Source organism: Colias philodice, chromosome 15 (genome assembly GCF_061535455.1).
Source record: "Colias philodice isolate Cphi_HAF_F1 chromosome 15, ilColPhil1 Martin Lab GWU primary, whole genome shotgun sequence".
NCBI classification, from domain to species: domain Eukaryota; kingdom Metazoa; phylum Arthropoda; class Insecta; order Lepidoptera; family Pieridae; genus Colias; species Colias philodice.
The window spans coordinates 4,347,788-4,375,189 of record NC_143100.1 but is presented as its reverse complement, the minus strand read 5'-3'; the positions used below and the strand labels follow the sequence as shown (position 1 = coordinate 4,375,189).

The following is a 27,402-nucleotide window of genomic DNA, read 5'->3' as shown; positions in this document are numbered from 1 at the left end:
ACTGTGTTTACGGGACAGGGTGCTCCCTGCAGGTATTGATTCCCTTGCTAATGTCGAAATCCTACGGTCTACGGTCCTTGATGCTGTGAAAAATTCAAACGTTTTAGCCAACGCAATCAAAAGATGCAGCTGTAATTGCTGAAATTTTTCGACACTCCCTAAGAAATACAAACCTACAGGGTAGTTCCCGAGCACACAGAGTCATGAAATTTAGTACAATCAAACGTCTTATAACGCAGACTAGCTTACCGCCCGCGGCTTCGCCCGCTTTCTCTAAAACCGGGCGGCACTACATAGTATAAAACAAAGTCGCTTTCCCTGTCCCTATGTCCCTTTGTACGCTTAAATCTTTGAAACTACGCAACGGATTTTGATGCGGTTTTTTTTAATAGATAGGGTGATTCAAGAGGAAGGTTTATATGTATAATAAAATCCATCAAATAGTGGAGAAGTACTGTTATTTTTGAGGTTTCTAATGTGATGTCGCAAAACATTACATTTTTTCCGCTTACATTGCAAACGCAGGCTGAACCCTACGAGTTTTATCGAAATAATGTACTAAGTATTATACACATTGAAAAGGTCTACAGAAAAGTCCGCGGTGGTATATGTCTATCTCTTATGGATAACCCACAATAACTTTTTTTTGTCATTTACTTTTTACGACAAATAATGGCTAATTTTCGAAGCGATTTTAACCAATACAGCATTAATCCTTAACCATTTAAATACCTTGAATACATTGTTCATTTAATATAGATCTATATGGCCCTTTACACCGTATGATTTAAGTGAATATTTTCGAAGATATTACAAATTTAAAAATTGCGGGACGTAGCGTTTGCAGCGGCACCGGCCGGGCCGGCCACCCGGCTATATATTTTATACCCGTGCGAATCCGGAGCGGGCCGCTATGTTTTTATATACAACGTTCACCGTTTTTCTGTAGTGTATTTAGTATCAGCATTGCACCCGTGCGAAGCCGGGGCGGGTCGCTAGTAAATCTATACATATAATAAAATCGTAGGAAAGTCAAAACTGTACATTGAATATTTTTTTAAAAGAATACATAATCCATGATCTATAATCGATATAGAAGCCAAAAACATAGTTTTTAGAATTTTTGTCTGTTTGTCTGTTTGTCTGTTTGTCTGTTTGTCTGTTTGTCTGTATGTTTGTCCAGGCTAATCTCAGAAAGTACTGCTCGGATTTACTTCAAATTTTGCATGAATATTACTAACAGGTCGGGTCAGGCTGTTACATACATATTATCATGCTATCACCTTCGGGGGAGGAGCTGTGAACCTTTATTTTTCTTACGTATTCCGTGTACTACGACAGCGTACAATATAAAGACTCATGTTTAAATGTTGTTTTTGAGTAAGCCATGCTATTGTCTACCTTTACACTATAAAAACTACATCATTTAAGTAATTTTGGCAGAGAAACAGTATAATGAATCTTAGTAGTATAAAGACAAATTTAAAACAGCGCCATCTATGAGATTTCATTAAAATTAAAGCAATTTACATAATATTAACGCTCCTTGGAAATTCATAATTTAAATATTATGATGTTGGTGAGTTTGTTTTTTTTTTTTAAAGTTAAATAAATAATTCATATCTTCCCAGAGTAAATTTCAGGTGCGCTTATATTTCATGTGAATATACTAAATTTTTATAAGTGAGGGTAGATGTTTATTATTTGATGTTAGTTACAGTTATATAGATAATAGACGTAGTATTTGTATTCTCTTTGGGTAATAGTAGATAACAGTGATTGTGTTCATTGGTTACATTTTTAAAAATCTTCGGCTTTTTTTTAATTTTCGCCTTCTTGCGTTCCCACAAAAGTTAAGTTGTAGCTTTTATATTTATTGTTTATTATAATTATATAGTTAGACTCATGTTTTTAATTAGTTAAAGTTATGACAAAATAAGAAAATGATGAAATTTTAATTTCATCATGTATAACTTTTACAAGACTATATTATACGCCCAAAGAAGGTCACTTTAGTTCTTGACAAAACTTTATTTGTTAGTAGCTTTTTATTAAAATTAGGTACACTTATCTTTTGATTTTTTTTTATTTACAGATTCAATGTTCATAAAAATTGACGATTTGCGTGAGGATGTAGTGGAAATTAGTAACCTTGCGCGTGGTCAATCAATATTCAATACATATTATAATAAAATTCTAGAAAAGTGATGTCTGTACAATGAAAATATGTAAAAAAAATGTGAGCCGTCATGGGACGCCTGGCAGATGTGAAACATCGTTCGGTTTACAAGTGAGCCTATAGATGTGTATAGCGTGGCGACCCGTCGCCATGGCAAGCGTCGCCACGTCAACAATTCGGTTTACAAGTGAGCAAAAAATAGCAGGGGTTATTATTAAATCGATCTCAAACCCAAAACTGTAGTTATATTTTTTTTGTCTGTTTGTCTGTATGTTTGTGCACGCTAATCTCAGAAACGGCTTATCCGATTTAGATGCGGTTTTCACTAATATATTGTGGTAATCTTCATTTAACATTAAGTGTTTATTTCATGTTAATCGGTTTGAAAATAAAAAAGTTATGACCATTTAAGTATTCACGGCGAACATTTGAAAAGGCATTCTATTGTACACTATACAGTGTACGATAAAACGTTAGTTATCTGTTATACGCTACAGTAATTATTCCTTATAAATGTCCAGGTGATCATATCGAAAGTCCCCAAGGGTGGGGGGGTAAGCTGAGGTAGTAGGGGGGGAAGAAGTCAAATTAGAATTATGCTTACTTCTAGGTAAATTTTATACATAAAATGTCCTTTAAATTATGTCGTATTATATTTTTAACCCCTTTTAACCATTTTTAACCATCAAAAAGATGGGTGATAAGTGTTTGACCGCTATGTTTGTCTGTTTGTGCCACCGTAGCTCGCTAACAGGTAATACGAATTAGATGCGTGTTAGGCAGCATATTTTCCGACGCTGGTTCTTAGATAAAGTGTATCAAAATCGGTTCATCCATTTATTATACCTAGGTATATAGAGGTAAAAGTGGGAATGTGGGAAAAAATATTAGTTATATTTTTATCCAATTCGGTTTATCCATTTATTAGATTACAGCGGTGAAAGTGGGAATGAACAATAATCGAATGTGGTCAAATAATATACTCAAGCGGCATATCAAAATATAAAAGAGCAACGTGTTTTATCGAAATCGGTTCATCCGTTTATTACATTTAGGGGTGACAGTGGTTAGATAAATAAACCAAATGGAGCATCAAACGACAGGATATGACGTGTACATATAGGTATAATTAGATAATATGGTTTACATCAAAATCGGTTCTGCCATTTACTAGGTGTGGAAAGAGAAGGGTTGAAAGTCTGTGAAAGAAGAGGGGGATATGGGAGCGAGAGGAAAGCCACACCCTGGAAATTTTGAACTCTACTCAAAGCCACATAGGCCTGGCTCTTGGCAATTTTTTTTCCTAAAGATACCACTTCTTTTGCCACTGTGATCCATTACAATTTGTGCACGGTTACGGCCCAACTTAAAAGATGTCAAGGAGCAACAAACTTATAGATATCAATATGATGTAGGAATGTAATATGGAGGTAGATGTAGGTCTCGCTCACTTGAAAATATCACATGAAAATAAGAAACCGAAGTTAAAAATTTAAAAATTAAAAAGAAAAACCCAACGCAACGAAGGAAAAGGAATAAATAATAATTTTACAAACTTCCCGACGATCTTTAAAATTAAGTACCATTATAAAAAAAATATAATTGTATATGATATGATTATGATGGTATGGCAGCCCCGATGACTTTGTTTTTTTTATTTTTATAAATATTTAATTAAAATGGTATTTATTTTTAAAGATCTTCGGGAAGTTTGTAAAATTAGTGAAACTTTTATTACATCGTCTCAAACTTTTTGGTCTGTGTAGCGCATGTCGCGTGACGGTCGGCTGCCGAGTAGGTATTAAGCAGTGTTCGGAGTCATTATCGTACAAATACGATAATTTTGTGCCTAAGTTTCACTTTTACCGTGGTTTCATAAAACCACACAACATTTTTTCCTTTTTCTATGCACTTTTCTTCGTTGCGTTGAGTTTTTTTTTTTTATTTAATTTTTATTGCACGGTCTAAACGGTTTAGTTACTACGGCGTGAGACAGGAAAGATCTGAGCGCTGAGACAAACGTCAAAACGCAAAGGAATAGAATCCGCTATCGATACTAATTATTGTCTTAAGCGTATGATGTTTTGATAAGGATTTGTTCACCTTACCAACGACGACGACGACCACGAACAAAATTTTCATCCAGTCGTAATTTAACAAAATTGTGCAAAACACAATTAAAAATAAATTATTAAAATTTCCTGTCGTTCTGGTGATTGGAATTTTTATTTTTGAGATCAACGAATGAAAAAATATATTTTTCGTAGAAACGGTTATATATATTGTCAAAAACATCCATACAAGGAAGGAAGAAAAATAAATTTGCTCCCTTCCCTCCTGGTGCCTAAAAATAATATGACATAATTTAAAATAAATTTTACGTAGAAAATTAACTAGGTATTTATTTTTATTTTTTAGCTCAGTTTAGTAATAAATTTTACTAACAGTTCGTTTAATTATTTATGGTAGTACGTCATACGTGTTTATTCAATAAAAGTTAAGTAGTAACTACCTACTATGCAGTCACTATTCCACGCGGACGAAGTCGCGGGCACAGCTAGTTATATACTATTCCTCTTGAATCACTATCTTTAAAAAAACTGCATCGAAATTCGTTGCCGGTGACGCGCCAGCTCGTTTGCCCGCTAATACATAAAAAAAAAAAAAAAAAAACTTCTATGTCAACGAATCAGAAGATACAGCCGTAAATGCCGAAAAATTTCGCAAATTTCGACATTCGCAAGGGAATCAAAACTCAAAACCTACAGGGTACTTTCCGTAAACTCAGAATCTTGAAATTGGGTACAAAGCAACATCTTATAGTACAGATACAGGAATAATTGCAAAAACTATATATTTTTCAAGTTTGTCTGCCTGTGAAGACCCTTTTTCTCAGGAACGCGTGGAGGTATCAATCTGAAATTCATACCGAATACTCAAATCTACGGTTCCTTATAGCTGTGAAAAAATCAAACTTATAAGCCAACGCAATCAAAAGATACAGAAATTTATGCCGTAAATTATCGCAAATTTCGACATTATCGCAAGGGAATCAAAATCTATAGGTATTGTACTACTTCCTGTGAACACAGAGTTCTGAAATTTGGTTAAAACTTAAAAGCAATGTCAGCACAGATGGAGGAAAAATTGCTAAAACATACATTTCATGCTTATCAACATTCGCAAGTGTTGCCAGGAATCAAAACCTACAGGGTACTTCCCGTGAACACAGAATCTTGATATTTAATCTTTATTTCAAAAAATCGCAAAAAGCATAAATTTAATATTAAAACATATAAAAATGTTTGTACGGAACTCTTGGTTCGCCAATCCGACTCGCACTTGACCATTTTTTTTAAATCTACGTATCAATTAAATTACCAAAATATAGCTTTTGAAAATTGACCACGTCTATGTGACCCCCCCCTGGCACTAAAGCTGGATCCGCCCTTGACTGTACGTAATATTCTATAATTTTCTAGAAGTAAACATTAATATATGATCTACTGATTATTTCGAACATCTTTAAAATAATATGTAGAAAGGCATATCTCAAGTATAGTATAATATCATAAGTTACCTTTTTTATTCCTACAGGTTCGTGCTGACAAAATAATCTTTAAAGAGCCTTTGCTTACATTAAATAGTCAGGTACTAAAATGGAACGATGACATAATATTATGTTTACCTACACACATATTTTGAAACCTATAAGTGAACCTCGTTGCAAATAAAATATACAACACGTTGTAGAAATTAACTGTATTATTTACTACTGACTTACTAACATAAGCACTAGGACATTGATGTTTTCTTATTATATCTTATTATATATAATTCTTATTATAGATAGCGGTATTTATGTACATTCTTTATTTATAAACTCTACAGTAATTCTTCAGTCATTCAATAAATGTAATTTCTTCAATCCGATAAACAACAATACAGAATACATACAAAACAGTTTTGTCTGTTACGAATACAATTCAAAAAGTTAGGTTTGGTTCTCCAATTACTTAAGTTTTATAAAAAAAAACTACTGAACAAAGACCAACAAAACTTAATTAACAATAACAGTGTTGGCAATAATTACGCACCCAGAAACAAAGCGATGTTTTCTTCAATAGTACCAAAATGCGTATTTAAATCGATGCGTAAGTGGATACTACTGTTTATGATTAATTAATTTAGGAATTATTAATTGGGTTATGATAGAAAATACTTACGTGTATACTAAAAATAGAAAGAGGGCTAAGCAAAGCAAATAATATTTTATAATCTACTTAAATACTAACTACATTAAATAATAACCAAGGAAAACACATGTCTGAACATTATTATACGAAGCTTAATACTCCTAACTGTATTTGTTGCTAGCAACACCTTAACTTCGTCAAGTAGCTTAATCAGCCGTTCAAATGATAGCCTGGCCTCTTTATTAAAAATTTATCAAACTAGACTAGAATGGTTTGAATCTATTATTACTATGAAATATCGAACACTCTTTTTTAAATAACATACAAACACAAACACACTATAAGGACTTTTTTACTTTTTCGTGAACCATACTATTGGTAGCCATTGAGAGATTTATTGACTTCTTTAAAACCTGTGTGACACCCAAAATAACACAAATATTATAACATTATATCGTAGAACTAAAATAAAAACATTTGGAAACAAGTAACGTCTACCAGACTTTTTCAGAGGCCGCAAAGTAAAGGACGATGTCACTCGCCGTGAGTTCACAGAAAATTAGCTTATGATGATAATTAACGTCTGTTCCATTGATCGGTTTTGGCTTCTTGGATCTTTCAGACCAAGACTTTTTTAGGTTTCTACCAGGACTCGAACACATAATCGTAGAACCGAGTATTGTAGATAAGTAACACTCTAAATAGGTAACACTCTAAACAGGCGATGATGTGACGTACTTCAAAACCAAAGAGAATAAAGTAACAATACATATTAACATACTTACTCCTAGATCTAAAATCATAAATCTAATAGGTATTCAAAGCTGAAACTCATTAATAAAACAAACGTAGGTAAGTTCCAAAACCGAAGTTTTCCATCGTCCTATTACGAAATGTGTTATGTCAATGCTCTATATATTATTTTACTTTCATAAATTAACATCGATAATAAGTTATTAAAATGATACAATTATTTACATACATACAGTACTAGGTAATGAAATTTTTATATAATACTGTATGAAATATTATAATTTGGTTAACTGTTTACAAGTTCAACGTAAATTTTATCACCAATCAATTGGTCATAAGTGATTCGATCCATTAGCAAACAATGAAAAAATTTCAGGTGAAATGTCAAGGAATTATAACTATTAATTTCATTATAGTTAAGGCTTATACATATTGTTTTTCTAATAGTATAATATTATGTTTAATGCAAAATAATACTAAGCGCAAATTAAATAATACGTAGATAATAAATAGACATTTCGCCAAAAGCTTATTTTAAAATTAGATTGACGTGATATATCTAAATCTTAAATTAAGAAACTAAATATTATGGTAGCTTGTTACAGATTTTGGTAGAAACGCTCTTAAACAAGCTTTCACTGAATTCGAAATAAAATACATATATGAGTATTAGAATATTATAAGTGAATGCATTTCATATGAAAATGCAGGAGAATAGTATCTAGAGAATAGTTGACCATGAAAAAATATATCTTTATTATAAGAAACAACAAATTTAAAATGTCATGGAAGCCAGCCGTGCATTGTTTAGTACCTAGATACTAAAAATATACATGATATTTAGTTTTCACTGCTGAAACAGAGCTCATAAACAGCCATAAAAGCTCAAATAAATGATACGTTCAGTAAAAATTCTGCTCTAAATAAAATTATTATACTTTTATCGTAGGTAAAACGCGCGTGTGTTCTCACCTTAACACTTTTGTGATTTCGTTTGTCATCGTCATTATATAAGAACTGTTGTTTAGCAAATCTTAAAGCCAAATAGCAACACACCACCAATTGTAACTGGAGCAAAGAGGATTATATTTTCACATCACACCGTCTGGATTAACCAGGTACAACGTGCATATTTAATAGAACTCACACAATAATGTAATAATTAAAAAATTTCCAGATTAAATTAAAAATTTTCTGTTTCGTAAATTAACTGTCCAAGTTGTTTCTAAGTGTGTGATATAATATTTATTTTTTTACTAAAAATTATATCTAGATATATTATTTATTGTAACTGTAAAGGAACTTAAAATTAATTTCCTTGTTTTTGATACAATAATTATTATTAATACTTTTATTTTCACCAAAAATATATTTTAAATTGTTGGACGAATTTATATGAATAACAGATATTATAAGGGTAACTTCATGTTAAAGTATTTTATCACTGCCAATTTCCTCTTATAAAATATTTATATAAAAGGAAATTACATATTTTTATTATTACTTTTCTTTAAAATGGAACTAAAATTTTTCTTATTAATGTTATCCGTTTCAAACTTGACCTTCTTATTTAATTTAACTGCATAATAATATTTTACTGCATCCGTACGTGCTGTTATTTATTTATGAACAAAAATAATAAACAATAATATCTTAAAATTCACATACATAACAAATGGTAAAGCTACGATTATATGGCATATTCCGCCCGCGGCTTCTCCTGAGTCCCGTTCTGTCTAAAACTTAACAAATAGTAAACTAAAACCTTCTTCAAAAACTCCTCAATTTATTAAAAACATCGGATCAATATCGGCTGGTTAGTTTTAAATAACAGCATAGGTATATAGGTACAGACGGATAGACAGCTTTTTTTTACAAGAAACGCTACTAAAATAGTCAATATAAATTGTATGACCTTATAAATCTTATAATCTTGTCTTATAAATCAATGCATGTATTTAGAGTTCAGACGTTTTCTTTTTTACAGCAATATGACGGTCGTCGAAGACGTTCAGACGTACCAGCTCTCGACGCGTCTGATCTTTTATCCTCTAGTTCTCCTTGCCACCGGATTATGGCTCTTATACAGATGGCAACAACAGTCAAGATTACACAAGCTAGGAAACAAACTGCCAGGGCCCATGGCAATTCCAGTATTCGGAAATGCTCTGTTGGCCTTCGGTAAAAAACCAGAAGGTAAGATTGGTATCGATAACACCACTAAACTCAAATCCAATAGCACTTTATATAATATGGACGTCATAGTGAAAATATATTCTCTATATAATTTGAGATAACCAAGTTAAAAGATAGACTATAATATATACGCTAATCCAAAGTATTACTACCTAATTCATTTTTGGAGTAATTTTATAACCAACATCCGCACATATATATAGGTATCTATCTAAATATCCGAACTACTAAAGTTTCGCATATTGTATTTTATAAAACCCACTAAATATCCGTGCATCCGAGAGGCTCACAAAAATTTCTTCCTTCACATTTAGAAGGCAAAATTTAAAAGAGATATAATTATTTAAATTATTATGGCGTCTATATTCTATATTCATACGATAAAATATGCATTACATTTTTATCTTTTAAACAATAGACAATTTGAAAAAATCAAATTTAACCGTAGTTTTTTATGCCGTTACAAAACACAGATCTTCTATTTTAACTGAATTTTTAAAGAATGACGGAGGTTCTCAGTAGCGATTATTATTATGTCGATAAAATAATGTTAAATAAGTTTTATTTTATTTTTTCGCTGTATCATGATCGATATTTACTGTTCTTTATATTTAAAAATATTCATGTTTTATTATTCCTAAAATATAGTTGAGGAATAAATACTATTTATAAGCCCAAACCTGAAAGTATGATAGTTTCTCAAAATTGTAGAACAAAAATGTATTGTTTGTGGTCAATTACTATAATTGAACATTGATAAAATTCGCCATTATATAACTCAAACATTTCATTTTAGAATTGGTCAAACTTGCCCTGCAATACGCCGAAATGTACGGAACAGTCGTCCGTGGTTGGTTCGGCTCAAAGCTCATCGTGTTCTTGAGCGACCCTGATGATGTAGAAGTAATCCTTAACAGCCAAGTACACATCGACAAAGCCACTGAGTACAAATTCTTCAAGCCATGGCTTGGTGAAGGTCTCCTTATTAGTTCAGGTAAATCATACATTGATACATTATTTGTATATCTCACAATTATTATTTAATATGCAGGAAAATTAACAAGAGAGCTGTAGACATCACTGCTCTAACAACGGTATTTAAATTAAGTATATAAATATGTATCATAAAAATGATGCGACGAAAATTGTATACTATTTTGTGATATGACGAAAATATCAATTATGAATATTTATCTATGAATTGTTTAATTCTAAATTTAAAAACGTTTCGACTAAATACAATTTCCTATAGATATTGAATATTTAAATTAATTACAATATGTAGTTGTTTTTTGTTAAATACATAATTTAATTATAGACCGTGTAGTTAATCTTCTTTTGTACTCTAACAAACAATGGTTGATCACCATACAAATGTCTCAATTTAGGTGAGAAATGGAGGTCCCACCGCAAAATGATTGCTCCCACATTCCACATCAACATACTGAAGTCCTTCGTGGACACCTTCAACCAGAACAGCAAGAGTGTCGTCAACAGGATGAAGACCGAAATGGGAAGAGTCTTCGATGTTCACGACTATATGAGCGGTGTCACTGTGGACATTCTTTTAGGTAAGATCTTGAATCACTTACTCTACTTATTTCCCTATATTTAACGCGATAAAGAAATAGTAAATTATTAAGAAATTTTATATGTATGTAAATTTTATATGTGTGTGTATTCTACTAATCTTTTAGTATTAAATTACAATTCAATTTACGAAAACTCAAAATCATATTCGATATTACCTATCTATTACCTACATTCTCATTATTAATGTTTTGTTTGAATTTCACAACATTACGTAACACAAAATCATAACATTGTGTAAGAATATAAACCCCAAAATAGCATAAACTATTTTTAGAATGATTAATGTTTACATCTTTATCACTTCATAAAATCCTCTTTTTATAGATTTTATGTTTATTAATAGCTAAATCTAAAGGTGAAATGTTTTATTTCTGCAATCCTGATTTGAATAAAAACGCGTAAAGAAACTTGATCGAATAACGGATACGACAACAAAAATAACATTACCTTATTCCAATGTTCACATTGACAGTTCATTCGATTATATTATCGAACTTTTGCATCCCCAAAAAAACAACAAAAGACATGCACACATTCAAAAAAAACTTAATTTTCCAGTCATAAAATTATATCATATGAACATAATTACGACTACAACGAATTCTGTTTATTGAAAAAAGCTAGTTTTGCATATTTACGTATACATATGACCTTATGTACATAATTTTATTTTAATTGTTAGTAATAAAATCAATTGTAATGATAAAGCAACATTTGCTTTCCAAAGTGCGTCATGGATAAAAACCTATTTCAATAATTAACTGCTATTTATTTATGATGCATTCATTAATTTACTACGTCATTACAATATACTATTGTTGTTGTTTTAAATGAAAATACCTTACTTCTAAAATTAATTTAAACTTTATTTAATAATTTATTTAAAAAAAACTTCATTGACTCTATTATAGAGTACTTATTCTCTTATTTTTAGAGTTTATTTCATAAAACAAACCCTTTTGTAAGATACATTCTAATACATACTAATATTACATAAAACCATAAAAATACATCTAATTTTTATAAATCACTTAACTGTAAACTATTACTAGACTATATAAAATAGCTTTACTTAACTTTTAATAGTTCTTCAATTGGACAAAATGTTTTATAAATTCCTAAACGTTACATTCTCAATTCCTTTAGATATATAGAATTAAAATGATGCTCAAAACCACATTTATATAAAATGCCATAATTATTTCAGAAACCGCTATGGGTATTACCAAAGAAACTCAAGATGAATCCGGCTTCGATTACGCTATGGCTGTCATGAAGTACGTATATCCAAAACTTCTAAAACTTTATTGAAACCTTTAATCTTGAAAAAAAGCTTCTAAACATGTTTGAAGTAATTATTTCTACTGTTTTATTCGGTTGGCTTACGTTTTAAATAATTAATATTTTACAGGATGTGCGATATCATTCACCAAAGGCATTACAAATTCTGGCTTCGTTTCGACGCAATCTTCAAGTTTACATCTTTCTTCGAAAAACAAAAGCAACTTTTGGGCATCATCCACGGTCTTACTAACAAGGTTAATATAAACCGTTTTAACTAATTATATTTAAATTTAGTTTCAAACAAACGTTAAACAATTTTACATTGATTAAAAACTTTAAAGTATGATGAAAATTTATTCAACCACTATTAATAGATTAATCAGCAATAGAATTATATTTTTTAGTTATAAATAATAAATGTTTTATAAAGTTTACCCATTTGAAACAATGTTAGATTGTTTCCAAAAAACATTAAAGGACGATGAAAATTTATTCAATTTTTCGTTGGTTTAGGTAATCAAAAACAAGAAAGAGCGCTACATCCAGAACAAATCCAAGGGTATCACAACTGGCATTGTAGAGGAGAAAACTTCATCAGAAAACGAGACTGGTCTTGCCAATGTCAAGACTCTGGCTGACACGGTCTTCAAGGGTTACCGCGATGATCTTGACTTCAACGATGAAAATGACGTCGGTAAGTAGATCTCGATTGGATAATGTTACTAAATAGGTAATTTAGATCTTGTTTCATCTTGATATGCTGTTTCAAGGAGCAAAAGATCAATTCAAGTTCAATTTTATCGTATTCCGCATAGCAACATCGCATTGTAGATATATAACTTGCATTACAATTAAGTGTAATATGTTTTAGGTGAGAAGAAACGCCTTGCTTTCTTGGACCTTATGATTGAGTCTGCACAAAACGGCACAAACAAAATTACTGACCATGAAATCAAGGAAGAGGTTGACACCATTATGTTTGAGGTAATTATGCATATTATGAAAACATTGGGACAATATTATGATTTGATAATTAATTTTTATACATAAATACACAACAGTATTACTTACTACTTAGATCGTTTAAATGTTATTCAAGACGATGAATTCTTAGTTGGTTTATTACTTAAATTACTTGATTGTAAATGAAATTTTATCATACAATAAATATCTCATAGGCATATTCTCTTAGGGTCACGACACGACAGCAGCTGGCTCCAGTTTCCTGCTCTGCCTGCTCGGCATCCACCATGACATCCAGACCAGAGTCTACGATGAGCTCTACTCCATCTTCGGTGACTCTGACCGCCCCTGCACCTTCGAAGACACCCTCCAGATGAAATACTTGGAGAGAGTGATCTTTGAATCCCTCAGGATGTACCCACCTGTACCAATCATTGCCAGGAAGTTGAACCGTGACGTTAAGATTTGTGAGTATAATAATTTAAGTAATAGTGGCTACTATTTAGTATTTAGTAATCTTGTTATGTATTATAGATTTGATAATACATATGTGAATTTATTTTGATTCCTTTGTTTTAAAACAACAGACGTCAAAAGAACCTAATGTTTTTGGCCATGCGTTGTCATGACATATGATGATTAATTAGCAAATAGTAGTAATCAGAATGTGTACTTAAATATTTTTATCATTATGAAATAAGAGTAAGGAAATGATATAGGTCATAGGATATTGAGTAGGATTAAATTTTTAATAATGCAAATTATGTTATAAATATAATAATATATATACCACGTGCACCTATTATGTCAAACTAATTTATTTCTACTCTTTGATAGCTTTATCTTCTTAATTATATGTTAATGTGCATACCTTGTGGAAATAATCGCGCCAAGTCCAATCTGGACTAGATTATACTTTCAAATCTTGCGTTAAATAAATCATACTTAAAAAAATAATTTATATAAATAAATTATAAATGTAAGTATAAAAATACAATTTAAACCAATTCCCAATAAAAAAAGTATTTATTTATCATATTTAATGTTTTTCAACCGACATCAAAAAAGGGGGAGGTTCTCAATTCGTCTATATTTTTTTTGGTTTGTTACATCATTACAGAATTCCCGTTGGACCCGCATTATAGAATTCTTATTTAATTCCAGCCACAAACAACTACGTACTCCCCGCCGGGTCCACGGTGGTAGTCGGAACCTTCCAGATCCACCGCAACCCGAAATACTACAAGAACCCGAACGTGTTCGACCCTGACAACTTCCTGCCAGAGAACACACAGAACAGACACTACTACAGTTACATTCCATTCAGTGCCGGCCCTAGGAGTTGTGTTGGTATGTATTTTTTTTTTACTTTTTATGTGAACACCATATCAGGCTATGGAACTTTTGTCACTTATAAATTTCAGTTATTAAGGGCAAAGAAAAAATACTGTTTCTATTTTTTATATTAGTTATCAATAAAATATGAAACTGAAGTGCAATTAGTGTTTGTAGCAAGTTAATTATGTAAATCAACATTAAAGAAACCGGTATAAACAAACCATTGCAAAACTTGTCATAACGACACCGAGAATCTAATTGTTACTAAAATAGTTTTATCTTGTAACTGTTTACTCTACAATCCTAGAGTACGGTACAATAAAATAGAACAATGATAAACGTTAATCTTACGGTGCACTAACACGTTAATTTGATGCTTATAGGTCGTAAATACGCTCTTCTGAAGCTGAAGATCCTCCTGTCCACGATCCTCCGTAACTACAAGATGGTATCTGACGTTACCGAGGACCAGTACGTATTACAGGCCGACATCATCCTCAAGAGAAACGACGGCTTCAGGGTTCAAATCGAACCAAGGAAACGGGTTCCGTCTACCGCTTAAATTTAACTCCTAGATAGAGGAAACTATGACTGTTAACACTCTGTCATCATTACTATTAACATAGTCATTATGAACACTAATGTAACAAACGATAAGACCTGATAAATTTAAGAATTTTAAGGCTAAATCAAATATTTCAGATCGTTTGTGTAATTAGGGTAACACTATTTGTATTCTTGACTGGTTACGAAAGGTGATATGTATATAATAAAAGTTGATATATAAGATTTATTTTTTTATTAAATTCAGTAAAAATAACTGAATTGTTTCATTTTATGTTTATTATTTTATGGTTTATAATTTATGTATACATATTTAAATTGATTATTTATTAAATTTTCATTGAAACAATGCATTATTTTTACCAAAACAATCCATTCATATAATATACATGTGTATAAAACTTAAGGTTGATTTTGATTATATTGGATCTGTACTATAAAGGTAAAAAATTACTTGGTATATATTTTTATGATCTATATAATACAGTGTATATGCACTATTAATATTAGATATATTAAAGACAAATAAACAATATCATCAATTTCAAACGGCATAAGTCTATTTGGTGAAATGGAAATACTTTTGTAGTTACTTCTCTTCTACACAAATTTCTCCTGTTTTGTATTGATATAATATTTACAATAAATACAAATTTATATATCTAGATCCAATCATTTATTTTACAGAAGCCTCATAATCACACTGAATTTTAACGATGTGTTTGTTTCAGTCAATTTTATAAAATTTCTAAAATTCTAAACTAATCTTATACACTATCAGACAGCGAAATTAAGAGGATTCAGATAAATATATACTTATTATGTTAAGCTGTTTGGTAACATTATTTTTAAAATTCTAATATACCTTAAATTTAATTATCTACTAAACATAGTATACTTAACAAACGTAACAATAACTCAAAAATAGGAAACCTTTGTGAAAAATAAAGCCTTAATTGAACCATAACTACATAGTTTTAAAATAGTTTGGAATAAACTTGCTTGGGCGTTGAAAACATATTGTTCCCTGCAAGAAAGTATGAGTTTCTATAATTTATTAATACTCGATTTCATCACGTTTTCTTACGATACACAAAGTATTCTACAGTCCAGAGAATTATACACACTAAGCAGCAAAAGCTCATAGCAATAAAACAGTTCACGTAACTTCCTGTCGCTTCATAAATTACACCTGAAAAAATATAATTAATGAATATATATTTATGTATGTTTGAATAAATCAATAAGATGATAAAAAAATATATTTCCCTACTTTCAATATCATATCACAATTCATTACAAAAACTTAGGCAATTTGTACATTTCAAAAAACCAAGAGATTAAAAAATATTTTTTTAACGGACTCGAAAATTAAATACTCGAAGTTAACCCACAGCATTACATATATGTAATATACAATATGCCCCCGTCACGTTCGCGCGTGCGTAGATTCAAATTCAAATTAAATTATTCACGATAAATTATCGCCTAACTATAATTTAATATAGTTTTTGCGGACAACAGACTGTATACATATATGTTTAATAATTATATAGTTAATCCTTATTGTGAAATACCAACCTATCATCGGATCGGCCATCAACATGAGACATCCAGAGAATAAGATATGGAGTGCCAAAGCGGCTGGAAACCGGTCTGGGGCTGCAGTCACCAGCACCAAGGGGAATAACACTTGAACCGAACATCTTACAAGACCCGAAATTATTGTTATTGTAAACACGAATGTCACGTTGTCTGATGTTACCAGAACTGAAAAAATATAAGTAAAAATTAAAGTAACTAAACTACAATATAATTAAAGACTAGCCTTTCGCTCCCGGTTCAACTGGCGTTATAGTAAAAAGTTGTATGGATCAATCAAGTTGTAAGCAACTCTGCGTATTATATTTTATTTTAACTTGTAAGTTAATGGTCTTAAAATATTATATGTTATTATGCAAAGTTAAATTTAATTAAAATTCATTAAAAGTTATAGGTACCCATCAAACCTTATTAGTTATTACAGTTTAAATTGTATATTTTTTGAACAAATTAATAAGTGTGAGACTCTCCCTCCTCTTTGAATTCGCATACCTTAAGGTTAAGAAACTGTGTATCTATAGAATTTTCTTATATAGACCTTGGACAAACCTGATAAATTATATAGCTCAAGAAATACATAGAATATTAATGAGAAGTTAATCGATCTTAATAAGATTTACAGTATTATGTAAATAGATAAAATGTACCTTAAAATATTTTTATGGGAAAGCCTGTTCTCTATCAACTTAATTACTAATAATAGAAGTATTGCATAAGAAAATGAGGTCGGTCTGAATAATCGATCCATTATTAAATTTATAATTGTATGTCTATTTAAATAACAAGAATATAATTATTTCTATAAATTGGAGTTAAAAAAAAAAAAATTACCAATTCGTAATATCATAGTAATGAATGTCCCAATAAAAAATAATTTTCTGCTATCCACGTTATAAAAATATGTGAAAACCGCTAAAATAAATCTAGCAGCCAAGTCAGCAATAGCACCAGCCATGACGCATGTGGCCACTTGCATCTAAAAAAAACAGTCATCATTAAATAATTAGAAATATTCGACACATTTATTTTAATCTGTGACGAAATAAAACTGGCATCTAATTATATTTAAAAAAGAACAAAGAACTTAGGCATTCCCTTTTTTCAAAAAGTAGCGCGAGTATTGCTATTTATTTCCACTTCTACAATGATTAGTATTTTTAATTATGCTAAATGTTGTTAAAATAATATTACCATTTTACCTTAGAATATTGATAAGAAAACAACAGCATGGGTTCCATTGCAAGATACGTTACATCGGACACAAAAGCGAAGCCAAGTCCGACTAAAGTACTAACAAATCTGGGGTCTTTCAATAGATCTAACTCTACGTTTGCGTAAATCATTTTTCTGTAAGTAAAATATAAAAACTTCTAAATTTTATGCACAAGCAAACACATTTTTAAACAAGAGATATTTATTATTTAGTGATCGTCCCTTCAGATTATTAATATAAGTGTTAAGTAATCATAATTTGCTCTAGATCCGTTATTTTTATATCCATTAGTTTTGGATTTCATATCTAAAAGTTTGAATGAAGAGATTGAATTAATTAAACACAATATTCATTAAGTATTGTTAATAAACTTCCAACATTCATGTATAATTAATAATTATATAATTAATGGTATAATACTTTAGAAATATATTACCAAATGCAAGGTCAAGGACAGTATAGCAAAAATCGTATAAATTAAGATATTATCTGCATCGTTATCACTAAAATAATCATTAAAAAATCATTATGATAATACTCTACTTACATAATACTTTTTTGAATTGATTCATGCCGAACCGGTGATGTTTTAACTTCGATGACGTCATCACCTGGCAACATTTTTATGGCGGTTTCATCTATAACCTCACATTCATTTTTTATTTTATTGACGTCACAAAGTGAAGACAATTCTGAAATACCATGTGGACATTGATAAGCGGACGACACATAGGTACATACACATATCCGAAACTAATTCAATGAGCAGAAGCCACTAGATATATTAAAGATGAAGTGAATGTGTATTAATATAAAATCATTCATCATTAAATTTGAACCTTAAAATGATATGACGCAAGGAATTCCACAAACTTAATTAATGATTGAACCATTATTTGTGACTACTAATAAGCAACAAGACAAATACTGACATAAACTGATTACAAAATTACCTTTTATAGAACACGCTGGTGCCTTCACCATGTGCCATTCAACAGGATGCATAACTATCATCGCGAACAATAAATGTAAATCTACCGCCATGATCAAAGCGAGAGTCCACCTAAACCCATATTCTGCTAGAAGATATGTGACTAGTATGGGAAATGTTATCGAAGCCATACTACTCATAGTTTGATTTGCGCTCATCATGGCCGTTCTTTTTTTCGTAAAGTAACAGTTGAATGCCGTAAAACTAACTGGTATCATTACTCCAAAACCAGCCCCTGGAATACAAATATAAAGTTAATTTGAATAGTCAATTAACTTTATCAATAAGTAGAGTTTTCCTCCGCCTTATTCAGATTTCATCCTTATTAAGGCGATAATTTTTTTAACTCAATGATTATTATGTAAATTTATTTAAATATGAATATTTACCTCGTATAACACCAAACGTAAACACTAATTGATAAGTTCTTTGTACGAAAATTGTCAAAACGTCTCCTAAAATGAAGAGTCCAGCTCCAACCAAACCAACTTGTCTGAACGAATACTTTTTCAATGCTATGCCACTCAGAAATCCTGAAAGAGAGAAATAGGCACAAGTTATATGTAGATGCTATTCATTCCATTTACATTTCTATCAAACTTTTTAAAAAGCTAATACTATAAGTACCTACAAACAGAGTCAAGCAATAAGGTTGTATCGGTTTGCAATTAATTGCCCTTAAATTTTAGATCGTCTAAATTCAGTTCATCAATAAATTAGGGAAATAGGTCATTGCTTTTTGATTTCCATCTAATATCTCGGCCAGATCAATTAATATTGCAAATATTAATAAATTAAAATGACACTGACATAGCCCTACTACTGGACTCTTAATAAAACTGTTAGATTAAGATAATGGTTATTGACCTTTCATAGATTAGGGTCAGAGCAGCGTAACATGAACTATCTTCAATGGATTTCGTGGCAAACATTTGCCGGGATGGAAGATGAATATAACTTTTAATTTCTTATAATTGACATGTGGTGTACTGTTTCTATCGCAACAATTAGTTTTTAATGATTTATAATTTAACCGCCTAGTTCATTGACATTTCTACTCTCTCTCTCTCTCTCTGAAAGAATTTTTGAACATGAAGTTTCAAATATAATCGAAAATATAACTCTGTTTATGTAACTATCTCTTTATCTGTTCGTAAATTGGGAAACATTGGCTTGTTTTAACCAAGATAAGAGAACTATCAAAATGATATATGGATGAAAAATAGGTAAGAAATATATGCACGCCAGCAAAGCCGCGGTCGTTTTATTTTTTATTTTGGCTTTACTCAAATTACCTAGTATGTATCGCATACATATATCCTGTAAATACCTCTGAAATGAAAAACAAAATTATATATTGCATCTACTCAATACCTGCTATTGACAGTGCTCCATTGTAAACTCCTATAACAAGGGGAAGTCCACTCGCACCATCTTGTTCCATGAAAAAATTATTAAATAGAATTCCGAAAGCATTTGACGATCCGAACCCAAGCATCTGAAAATAATAACAAACATAATATTAATAGAGACCAACATAAATGCATTTGCTAGTAAAAATTCTAATTTAAGTATGTTATTAAATTAAATAAATATAAATAAATAAATAAATCATTTATTTCACTTAAAACATTTAACAAATTAGAGCGACCCAGGCTCCTAAAATAGTAAGAACTGTTTTTCAGGAGCCTGTTTTTAATTAAAGTAAAAGTTATTTTGTCATTTTCCAATTTTTATATTACTGATACCAATAACTTTTGTCTGAATATTTATAGATTATGAGAGTTATTCATGTTTACTTCGCAATAAAACGCCAACAGTTTAAATTTCAACAATTTGACTACGTTAATTCCTTATAGATAAGATAGAATTAAGCTAACAACATTATAGAATACTAGCTTACCGCCCGCGGCTTCGCCCACTTTTTCTAAAACCTAATAAATTATATACTAAAACCTTCCTCTTGAATCACTCTATCTATTAAAAAAACCGCATCAAAATCCGTTGCGTAGTTTTAAAGATTTAAGCATACAAAGGGACATAGGGACAGAAAAAGCGACTTTGTTTTATACTAAGTATGTAGTGATGATTAAAAAAATCGTCACTAATTGGAAACCCCCAATTTTTTAAATCATTTAAAAAAATCTGTTTTCGTCAACAATAAGAATAAAATTCATAAATACAATTTGATTATAACTATCAAATTAACATGTTTTATTATGTACCCATTGTAATTGTTGACATATAATATAATATATCCTTTTTTATTTTTTGTTTATTAATTGTCTTTCCATTTTTCAAACGCTAAGATCCGGTCGTAAGGAAACTGTGATGAGAAAAATCCACGAATATAATACCTACCTATGTATTGCAAGGTTTTATCTAATGCAAGATATTTATTCCTAATTAAAATATTTTCTCTTATCATTTGTAAAATTCTTATAAGTACTAGTCTTTGTTCACATACGTATATTATTTTTACTACCTATTGGTGTACCTTTTAATTGGCGTAGCTTAGTATTTATTCATCTCAAAAATTGTATCACTAGCTGTAAGGTACCTTATCATAAATAAATAAATAAATAAATAAATATCAAATCTTATGATGGCAAGCACATCTTTTACAAATATTTATTTATAATTTAAAATATTTAATTAAATAAATTAAGTCAATTTGCATTTAAAGTCAATGGTCTAGACAGAAATAAGTACAAAGACAATATTTTTTTAAAGGGATAAAATAAATGCCTTTTTTTTTCAAAATCTACATAAAATGTACAGTTGCACAATATTTCATAGGAAACTTTGTAGTTGAACCTACCAAGAAACTAGTTCCGATGGCTATATATTTGGGTATAAATTCCATATATGTATGTTATATACAAATTATAGCTATAGTAGTCGATTTTATCTTGTCAATCACGTCATACATATATTAGAATGTTATATTTAAATTCTATATTAAGTATGTATGTTAAAAGACATGTTCATCAACTTGCTTTTTATCGAAAATTAACATTATGCAAAATTAACTTCCTAAAATACTCTACTTTTAAATAAAAGTTGTACATTACTACTTTACCGTAAAACTACCAGAATTTACGTAGAAGGTAAGCACGTCATATACTTATTTTACTTAAAGCAAAAGAGTTTGTTTGTTTGAACGCGCTAATCTCAGGAACTACTACTTCGATTTGAAAAATTATTTCGGTGTTAGATAGCCCATTTATCGATCGAGTAAGGCTATATATTATTATCATTACGCTAAGAACAACAGGAGCGCAGCCACGCGAGTGAAACCGGGAAACGCAGATAGTATAATATTATATATTCCAATTTCTAACTCAGTTTAAATAAGAAAACGACAATATGATTGAATAGAAGGTATGAATTATTAAGATAATTATAATTAATTCTCTATTGATTAGTTGTCCGTCGCGAAATATAATCTGTCGCATAGCCTTCAACTTTCTTTTACACTTTGGAGGCTTTATCCATTTCCGGTATATACTGCTATCTCCTTAAAATTCAAATCATAAGTGCTATGTTAATAAACCTACCTAATAAAGAATAATTTTATTACTGTGACGATTTAGATATCTACATTTTTGTATCTATGGTTTAAATTGAACTATATTCTTATATGGTTAAAACTGCCAACTGTTTTGCAGTTGCATTGAATCAAACCACTGCAGAAAATGTATTTTAATGACTTACCTATTCAGTTTAAAAAATAAAATAAATTCAATTCTCAAACACTACAACGAACATATAATGGAACAAGATAATATAATTCCGAATCAATTAATGACAAGAAATAATATATTATACATAAGATAAATTGTTGTTTGAACAATATTGAAATGAATTATCGGCAAAACGATATAATGTTCACAACATTTCTGGAACGCTCTGGACACAGATTTTAATAATATTTGAAAATGCAATATGCTAATACTACATAGTTCTAATAAATCACTAAGTATTAAAAAAGCCGCTTTAGAGGTATGCTTAAATCTTTAAAACTACGCAACGGATTTTGATGCGTTTTTTTAATAGATAGAGTGGTTCAAAAGGAAGGTTTTAGTATATAATTTAAAGTTTTAAAGGTTTAAAGACAAAGTGTGCGAAGCCGCGGTCCCAAAGCTAGGACTTTATAATATAAGAGTTAGTATATAGACTTCGATTATTTGCAACAGCTGGGATATTATCAACGAATAAATTCTAACTCAAAATAAAGAGTTTGCGGATCTACACGCATTCAATGAAATGATTGTAACTTTAGATAAGAACACGTATAACAGAAAAATAAAACACTAACTCATTGATAATAAATCAGGTTCAAATAATTATTGATTAGCATATGAGTATCAAATAAATAATTAATGGCAAGTACATATATTATTTAATAACTGTATTCACTACATAATACGGATATAATAATTTAATAATCGATCGTGTGACAAGAATTACATTGCTGCAGCGAAAGATTAAACATAAGCGCATTTCTTATCATTTTAAGATCATAAACGCATATAAAATTTCTGCTTAATGCTTGCAATTATAATCTTCCTGCACTTATTTAAATATTAATTTAGATACCCAACGTTATGTGTTTTATTTTATGGCACCTAAGAGGCCATTCATCCATTGTCTTTATTCATTCATGCAACTTATAAAGGTAAGTAAGAAAATAATTAATTCAGATAAAAATATAACTATAAAGACTTGAAATCAAAAGTGATGAGTTAATTTTACTGCATATCGTATTTTCTTTAATTACTTTTTTGTAGACAATCTTTAGAATTCAATTAAGATAAAATATTTGTAAAATAATTTTACTACTGATTATTGCATGATAGGCATTACACAAATATTTTCTGTTTTGATTTTTTTATCGGCATGAAAACGCAAATTTGTTATGGTAGTCCTTTATTTGTAAGAGTGAATGTAGAGAGTAGAGTTATTGTAACTAACATGACTTTCTTTTATTATAGATAAATGATAAAACCATGATTAATAAGATACTTAATAATTATATAAAACTTTAAATGATTGTACATTTAATTCATGCGAAAATAATTAAGTAGGTACATATTAAAAAATGAACCATATTTTAGTTGTTAATAACATTTTATAAATTTGAAATATCACGTAATCCATTCTTTCATTTACATGTACAAAATCTTTTCTATCTTTTATTAAAAAAAAAAAACATTTAAAAGTAAGAAAAATAGTTACTTACGAAAGTAAATCCAACACCGATACAAACGACATAACCCCATCCCCCGTCCGGCGCTATCAAAGAGTTTTTTCCTTGTTTTGGTTTATTTTGCTCCAAATGTGCGAACGCCTCATCCATGGTTACCCAAAAACCAAGTCACCTCACAAAAATTCAAGGGAATCTTCCGCGATATATTTTTTTATTTTATTGTTTTACAGATTAATCTATTCTAAGGTGCATCCTACAAAGTATTTTTAAATTAAACGGGAAATAAATTTTAAAAATGTCTTGTCAGCATTTCCCTCCGAGGAGGCGACCCGCACGTAAAACAGCCTGTTTGTTTCTGCCACCATTTTATACGGTTCATTTGTTAAGCGAAAATAAGGCTCCAATTGAGAACATTATTCCGACTTAATAAAAGCACATATTCTCTCAGTCAGTTGGTGATAGTGCCATTATCAAAGATGTATGATGCAAGGATCAGTTTGACATTAAACATTAAATCCTACTTTTACCTGTTATTATTATACAGGGTGTCCAGCAGCAGATTTCAATGTTTGAACGCTTCTAGTTTTAAAACGCGACGTGCGAGGGGGACGCGGGGGGTGTCATTCAGCGCGTGAGTTCTGCGGATTTTTTGGTCGCCATGGAGCAGTGGAGCGGAGAGCATCGCGCTTATGCTATTGAGGCATACTTTTCGGGTGATTTCGCTGGCAAAAACACGCAGTCGGTTCAATAACCATTATCAAATTCAACGTTTAAGAGATGGACCTTCGATAAATTTGATACAGTCGTGGCTAGCAAGGTTTAGGGCTACAGGTTCAGTCATTAATAACCCTAGGCCGGGACCAGCACCATCAGTATCCACGATAGAAAACATTAAACTTGTTATGAATTCTGTAATTGAAAATCCTCGTTTATCACTTCGCACACGTTCGTCGATATTGGGAATTCCTAAATCGTTTTTCAGGTCATTATGTGAAAAAAGGTTAAGCTCCATCCATACTAAATTCAGATTATTCAAGATTTGCTACGGCTCATACTGCTAATGTGTCAATGAATTCAGTGCGGCAGTTATTTCCTGAAAAGCACATATCCCGAAACGGCACCATCCCGTGGCCACCCAGGTCACCAGACCAAAGTCCATGTGACTTTTTCTTGTAGGGCTATCTAAAAACTGTGGTTTACCAATCAAATCCAACAACCATAAGACAACTGAAGGAAAATATCCGGGCTGAAATAAACAGAATTCCCAGTTCCCTTTGCAAACAAGTTTTTCTCAACATGCGGAATAGATTGAGGAGTGTGTGAGAGTAGAAGGGCGGCATTTGGTAAATGTAATTTTCAGGAGATAAAATCCGCACTCGTCTTCTTTTGACTTTAATAAAAATATTTTGTTTAGAAATAATACTTCTTTTTTTACAAGCCCTCAAACATTGAAATCTGCCACTGGACACCCTGTACCTAATGCTAAAAGCAGAGGAACCTTTCAACAATCCATTAGGTCAATACATAATAGTATATAAAACAAATAAATGATATTATGTTAATGCAAATTATAACATTTAAGGCATTTAACATTCTTATTATTGATTTTTAGCTATAATATACATAATATCTATAACAGGATTAAAGTATTAACGAGCTGAGGTTCAACAAAAGTTTAGTTAAGGCGATCAAACTAAATAACAACTCAAGTCATTTGGCATTGCTAGCATTTTCTAGCACAAACAATCATTGAAACTTTAATTAAAAATACATATAACTAAAACAAAACGACTGTCTAGTGACATCGTATTTGGGACAGTCGATTTCTTTCTTTCTAATTACAGATAAGATATTTTATAAATAGTTATATTGTTATTTTTTACTTAAAATTATAAAATCAATTGAGAATATTCGAATATGTTTAAAAATGTAGTGAAGTAAATACATGTCATGTAAGGTTCTCGCAGATATTTAGCTTTAGCTAGATTATTAAGCGCATCACACACGATGAAGATACTATAATATTTTATGTTAAGATTCTCTAATATAAAATATTACAGTATCTGTTCTGGCCATCATTTTTCTTTTTGTCATTGCGTACTAAGACCCCTGTAGAACCGCCATCCTGTTACAAATGACCCGAAATTTTACTGGAAATTTCGGGTATAAGTATCTTCACCGTGTGTGATGCGCTTTAGATTATAGTTAAACATACTTAACAAATCACCTATAAAAAACTATCAAGTGCTAGTCGGACTCGCGACACTGAAGCAACTTCAAGCAAATACATACAATAAAAATGGTCACCTATCCAATTTAAAAAAAATCGAGGTAAAATAAGTGTTGGCACATCACTTATTTAACCTACATTTTTTAAATATTTTTTGTTGAGTGGCAACATAAATAAAACATTTGCTTTATACCCTAAACTTCTTACTTTTCCTTTCCTACCAGGTTGCCTGGAAGAGATTGCTTTACAATAATAAGTTCGCCTTTTGTGCAAAATCTTTGTACCTTCGTATATTTAAGGTTTATTCATATTATTTTGTACAATAAAGCATTATAAATAAAATAATAAATAACAATCATACAGAAAATTTTAACTATCTATTTATTAGGGAACCTATAATGCTATTAACGAAGCTCTAAAAACTGAAAATATTTGCTAGCAAATAAATAAGGAAGGGAAAAATGCAAAAGACACTGAATACTAAACTGCTGTTGTATTTAGATTTTCTGATGGTGGAACTTACCTACATAATACATTACCTACCTACTAGTATAGGTAGGTACTATGTGGTGATTAATTTTCTACCTTTTTTAACCATGCTTCCATCGTTCTAGTAAAGAGTATTAATATCCTTATTTAAACAGAAAAAAATGTTATGCTTACATACAGTTATTTATGTAAAACATAATAATGATCGAGGTCCAAGGTGCGGTTACCCTACGGAAGGTTATCGATTGCCAAGGACTTCGGAAATAAAATATCTAGGCCTTATTATCAGGTAATTTCTCCATGTTTATGTTGACATTACGTAATTATTGTAATAAAATTAAATAAACACCATGGTAGATTTATGGCAATTACTCGTAATTTACAAATGTTGCATAACCATCATGTAATATTATATTCTCATAAATTGAAACTCATCCTGCTGCAGTGTCAAAGAATAATAAAATATTTAGAATAAATTAAAAATGGAAAAGATGAAATATTGCACTTAGCAACTGATACTAAATTTACATAAAATTGAGATTATAACAGGAAATCTTTTACCTTACATCCAATTTATAGTCGCAAATAGACGTAAAAAA

General features: G+C 30.5%; 2 protein-coding genes across 3 annotated transcripts; one reads left to right on the top strand and one right to left on the bottom strand.

Moving 5' to 3' along the window:
• Positions 1-8,156: 8,156 nt before the first annotated feature.
• Positions 8,157-15,291, top strand: LOC149482148 (cytochrome P450 4g15-like). The gene is made up of 11 exons (XM_089704140.1): positions 8,157-8,246; positions 9,116-9,324; positions 10,121-10,318; positions 10,713-10,895; positions 12,125-12,194; positions 12,329-12,455; positions 12,715-12,895; positions 13,073-13,185; positions 13,394-13,631; positions 14,329-14,514; positions 14,886-15,291. The coding sequence occupies exons 2-11, from the start codon at positions 9,120-9,122 to the stop codon at positions 15,062-15,064; spliced, it is 1,680 nt and encodes a 559-aa protein (XP_089560266.1). The 5' UTR covers positions 8,157-8,246; positions 9,116-9,119; the 3' UTR covers positions 15,065-15,291.
• A 68-nt stretch (positions 15,292-15,359) lies between these two features.
• On the bottom strand, positions 15,360-24,423 carry LOC149482147 (monocarboxylate transporter 6-like). Of its 2 annotated transcripts, none has more exons than XM_089704153.1 (9): positions 24,118-24,423; positions 20,247-20,370; positions 19,262-19,405; positions 18,835-19,107; positions 18,429-18,573; positions 17,868-18,015; positions 17,500-17,644; positions 16,648-16,836; positions 15,360-16,258 (listed from the first exon to the last, which is right to left on the bottom strand). In XM_089704153.1, the coding sequence occupies exons 1-9, from the start codon at positions 24,232-24,234 to the stop codon at positions 16,140-16,142; spliced, it is 1,404 nt and encodes a 467-aa protein (XP_089560279.1). In that variant the 5' UTR covers positions 24,235-24,423; the 3' UTR covers positions 15,360-16,139. The 2 variants fall into 2 exon arrangements, with proteins under 2 accessions (XP_089560279.1, XP_089560281.1); XM_089704155.1 differs by having other exon boundaries at positions 18,429-18,492.
• Between the last annotated feature and the right edge of the window lie 2,979 nt (positions 24,424-27,402).

What these genes read in the sequence shown, in the direction of transcription:
- LOC149482148 (XM_089704140.1), top strand. Translation starts at nt 9,120, where the DNA reads ATGACGGTCGTCGAAGACGTTCAGACGTACCAGCTCTCGACGCGTCTG. An exon ending in TCCACGGTCTTACTAACAAG is followed by an intron (nt 12,456 to 12,714) that starts GTTAATATAAAC and finishes TCGTTGGTTTAG; the next exon opens with GTAATCAAAAACAAGAAAGA. An exon ending in TTGACACCATTATGTTTGAG is followed by an intron (nt 13,186 to 13,393) that starts GTAATTATGCAT and finishes ATATTCTCTTAG; the next exon opens with GGTCACGACACGACAGCAGC.
- LOC149482147 (XM_089704153.1), bottom strand. Translation starts at nt 24,234, where the DNA reads ATGGATGAGGCGTTCGCACATTTGGAGCAAAATAAACCAAAACAAGGA. An exon ending in TCGGTGTTGGATTTACTTTC is followed by an intron (nt 20,371 to 24,117) that starts GTAAGTAACTAT and finishes TATTATTTTCAG; the next exon opens with ATGCTTGGGTTCGGATCGTC. An exon ending in TACGTTTGGTGTTATACGAG is followed by an intron (nt 19,108 to 19,261) that starts GTAAATATTCAT and finishes TTTGTATTCCAG; the next exon opens with GGGCTGGTTTTGGAGTAATG.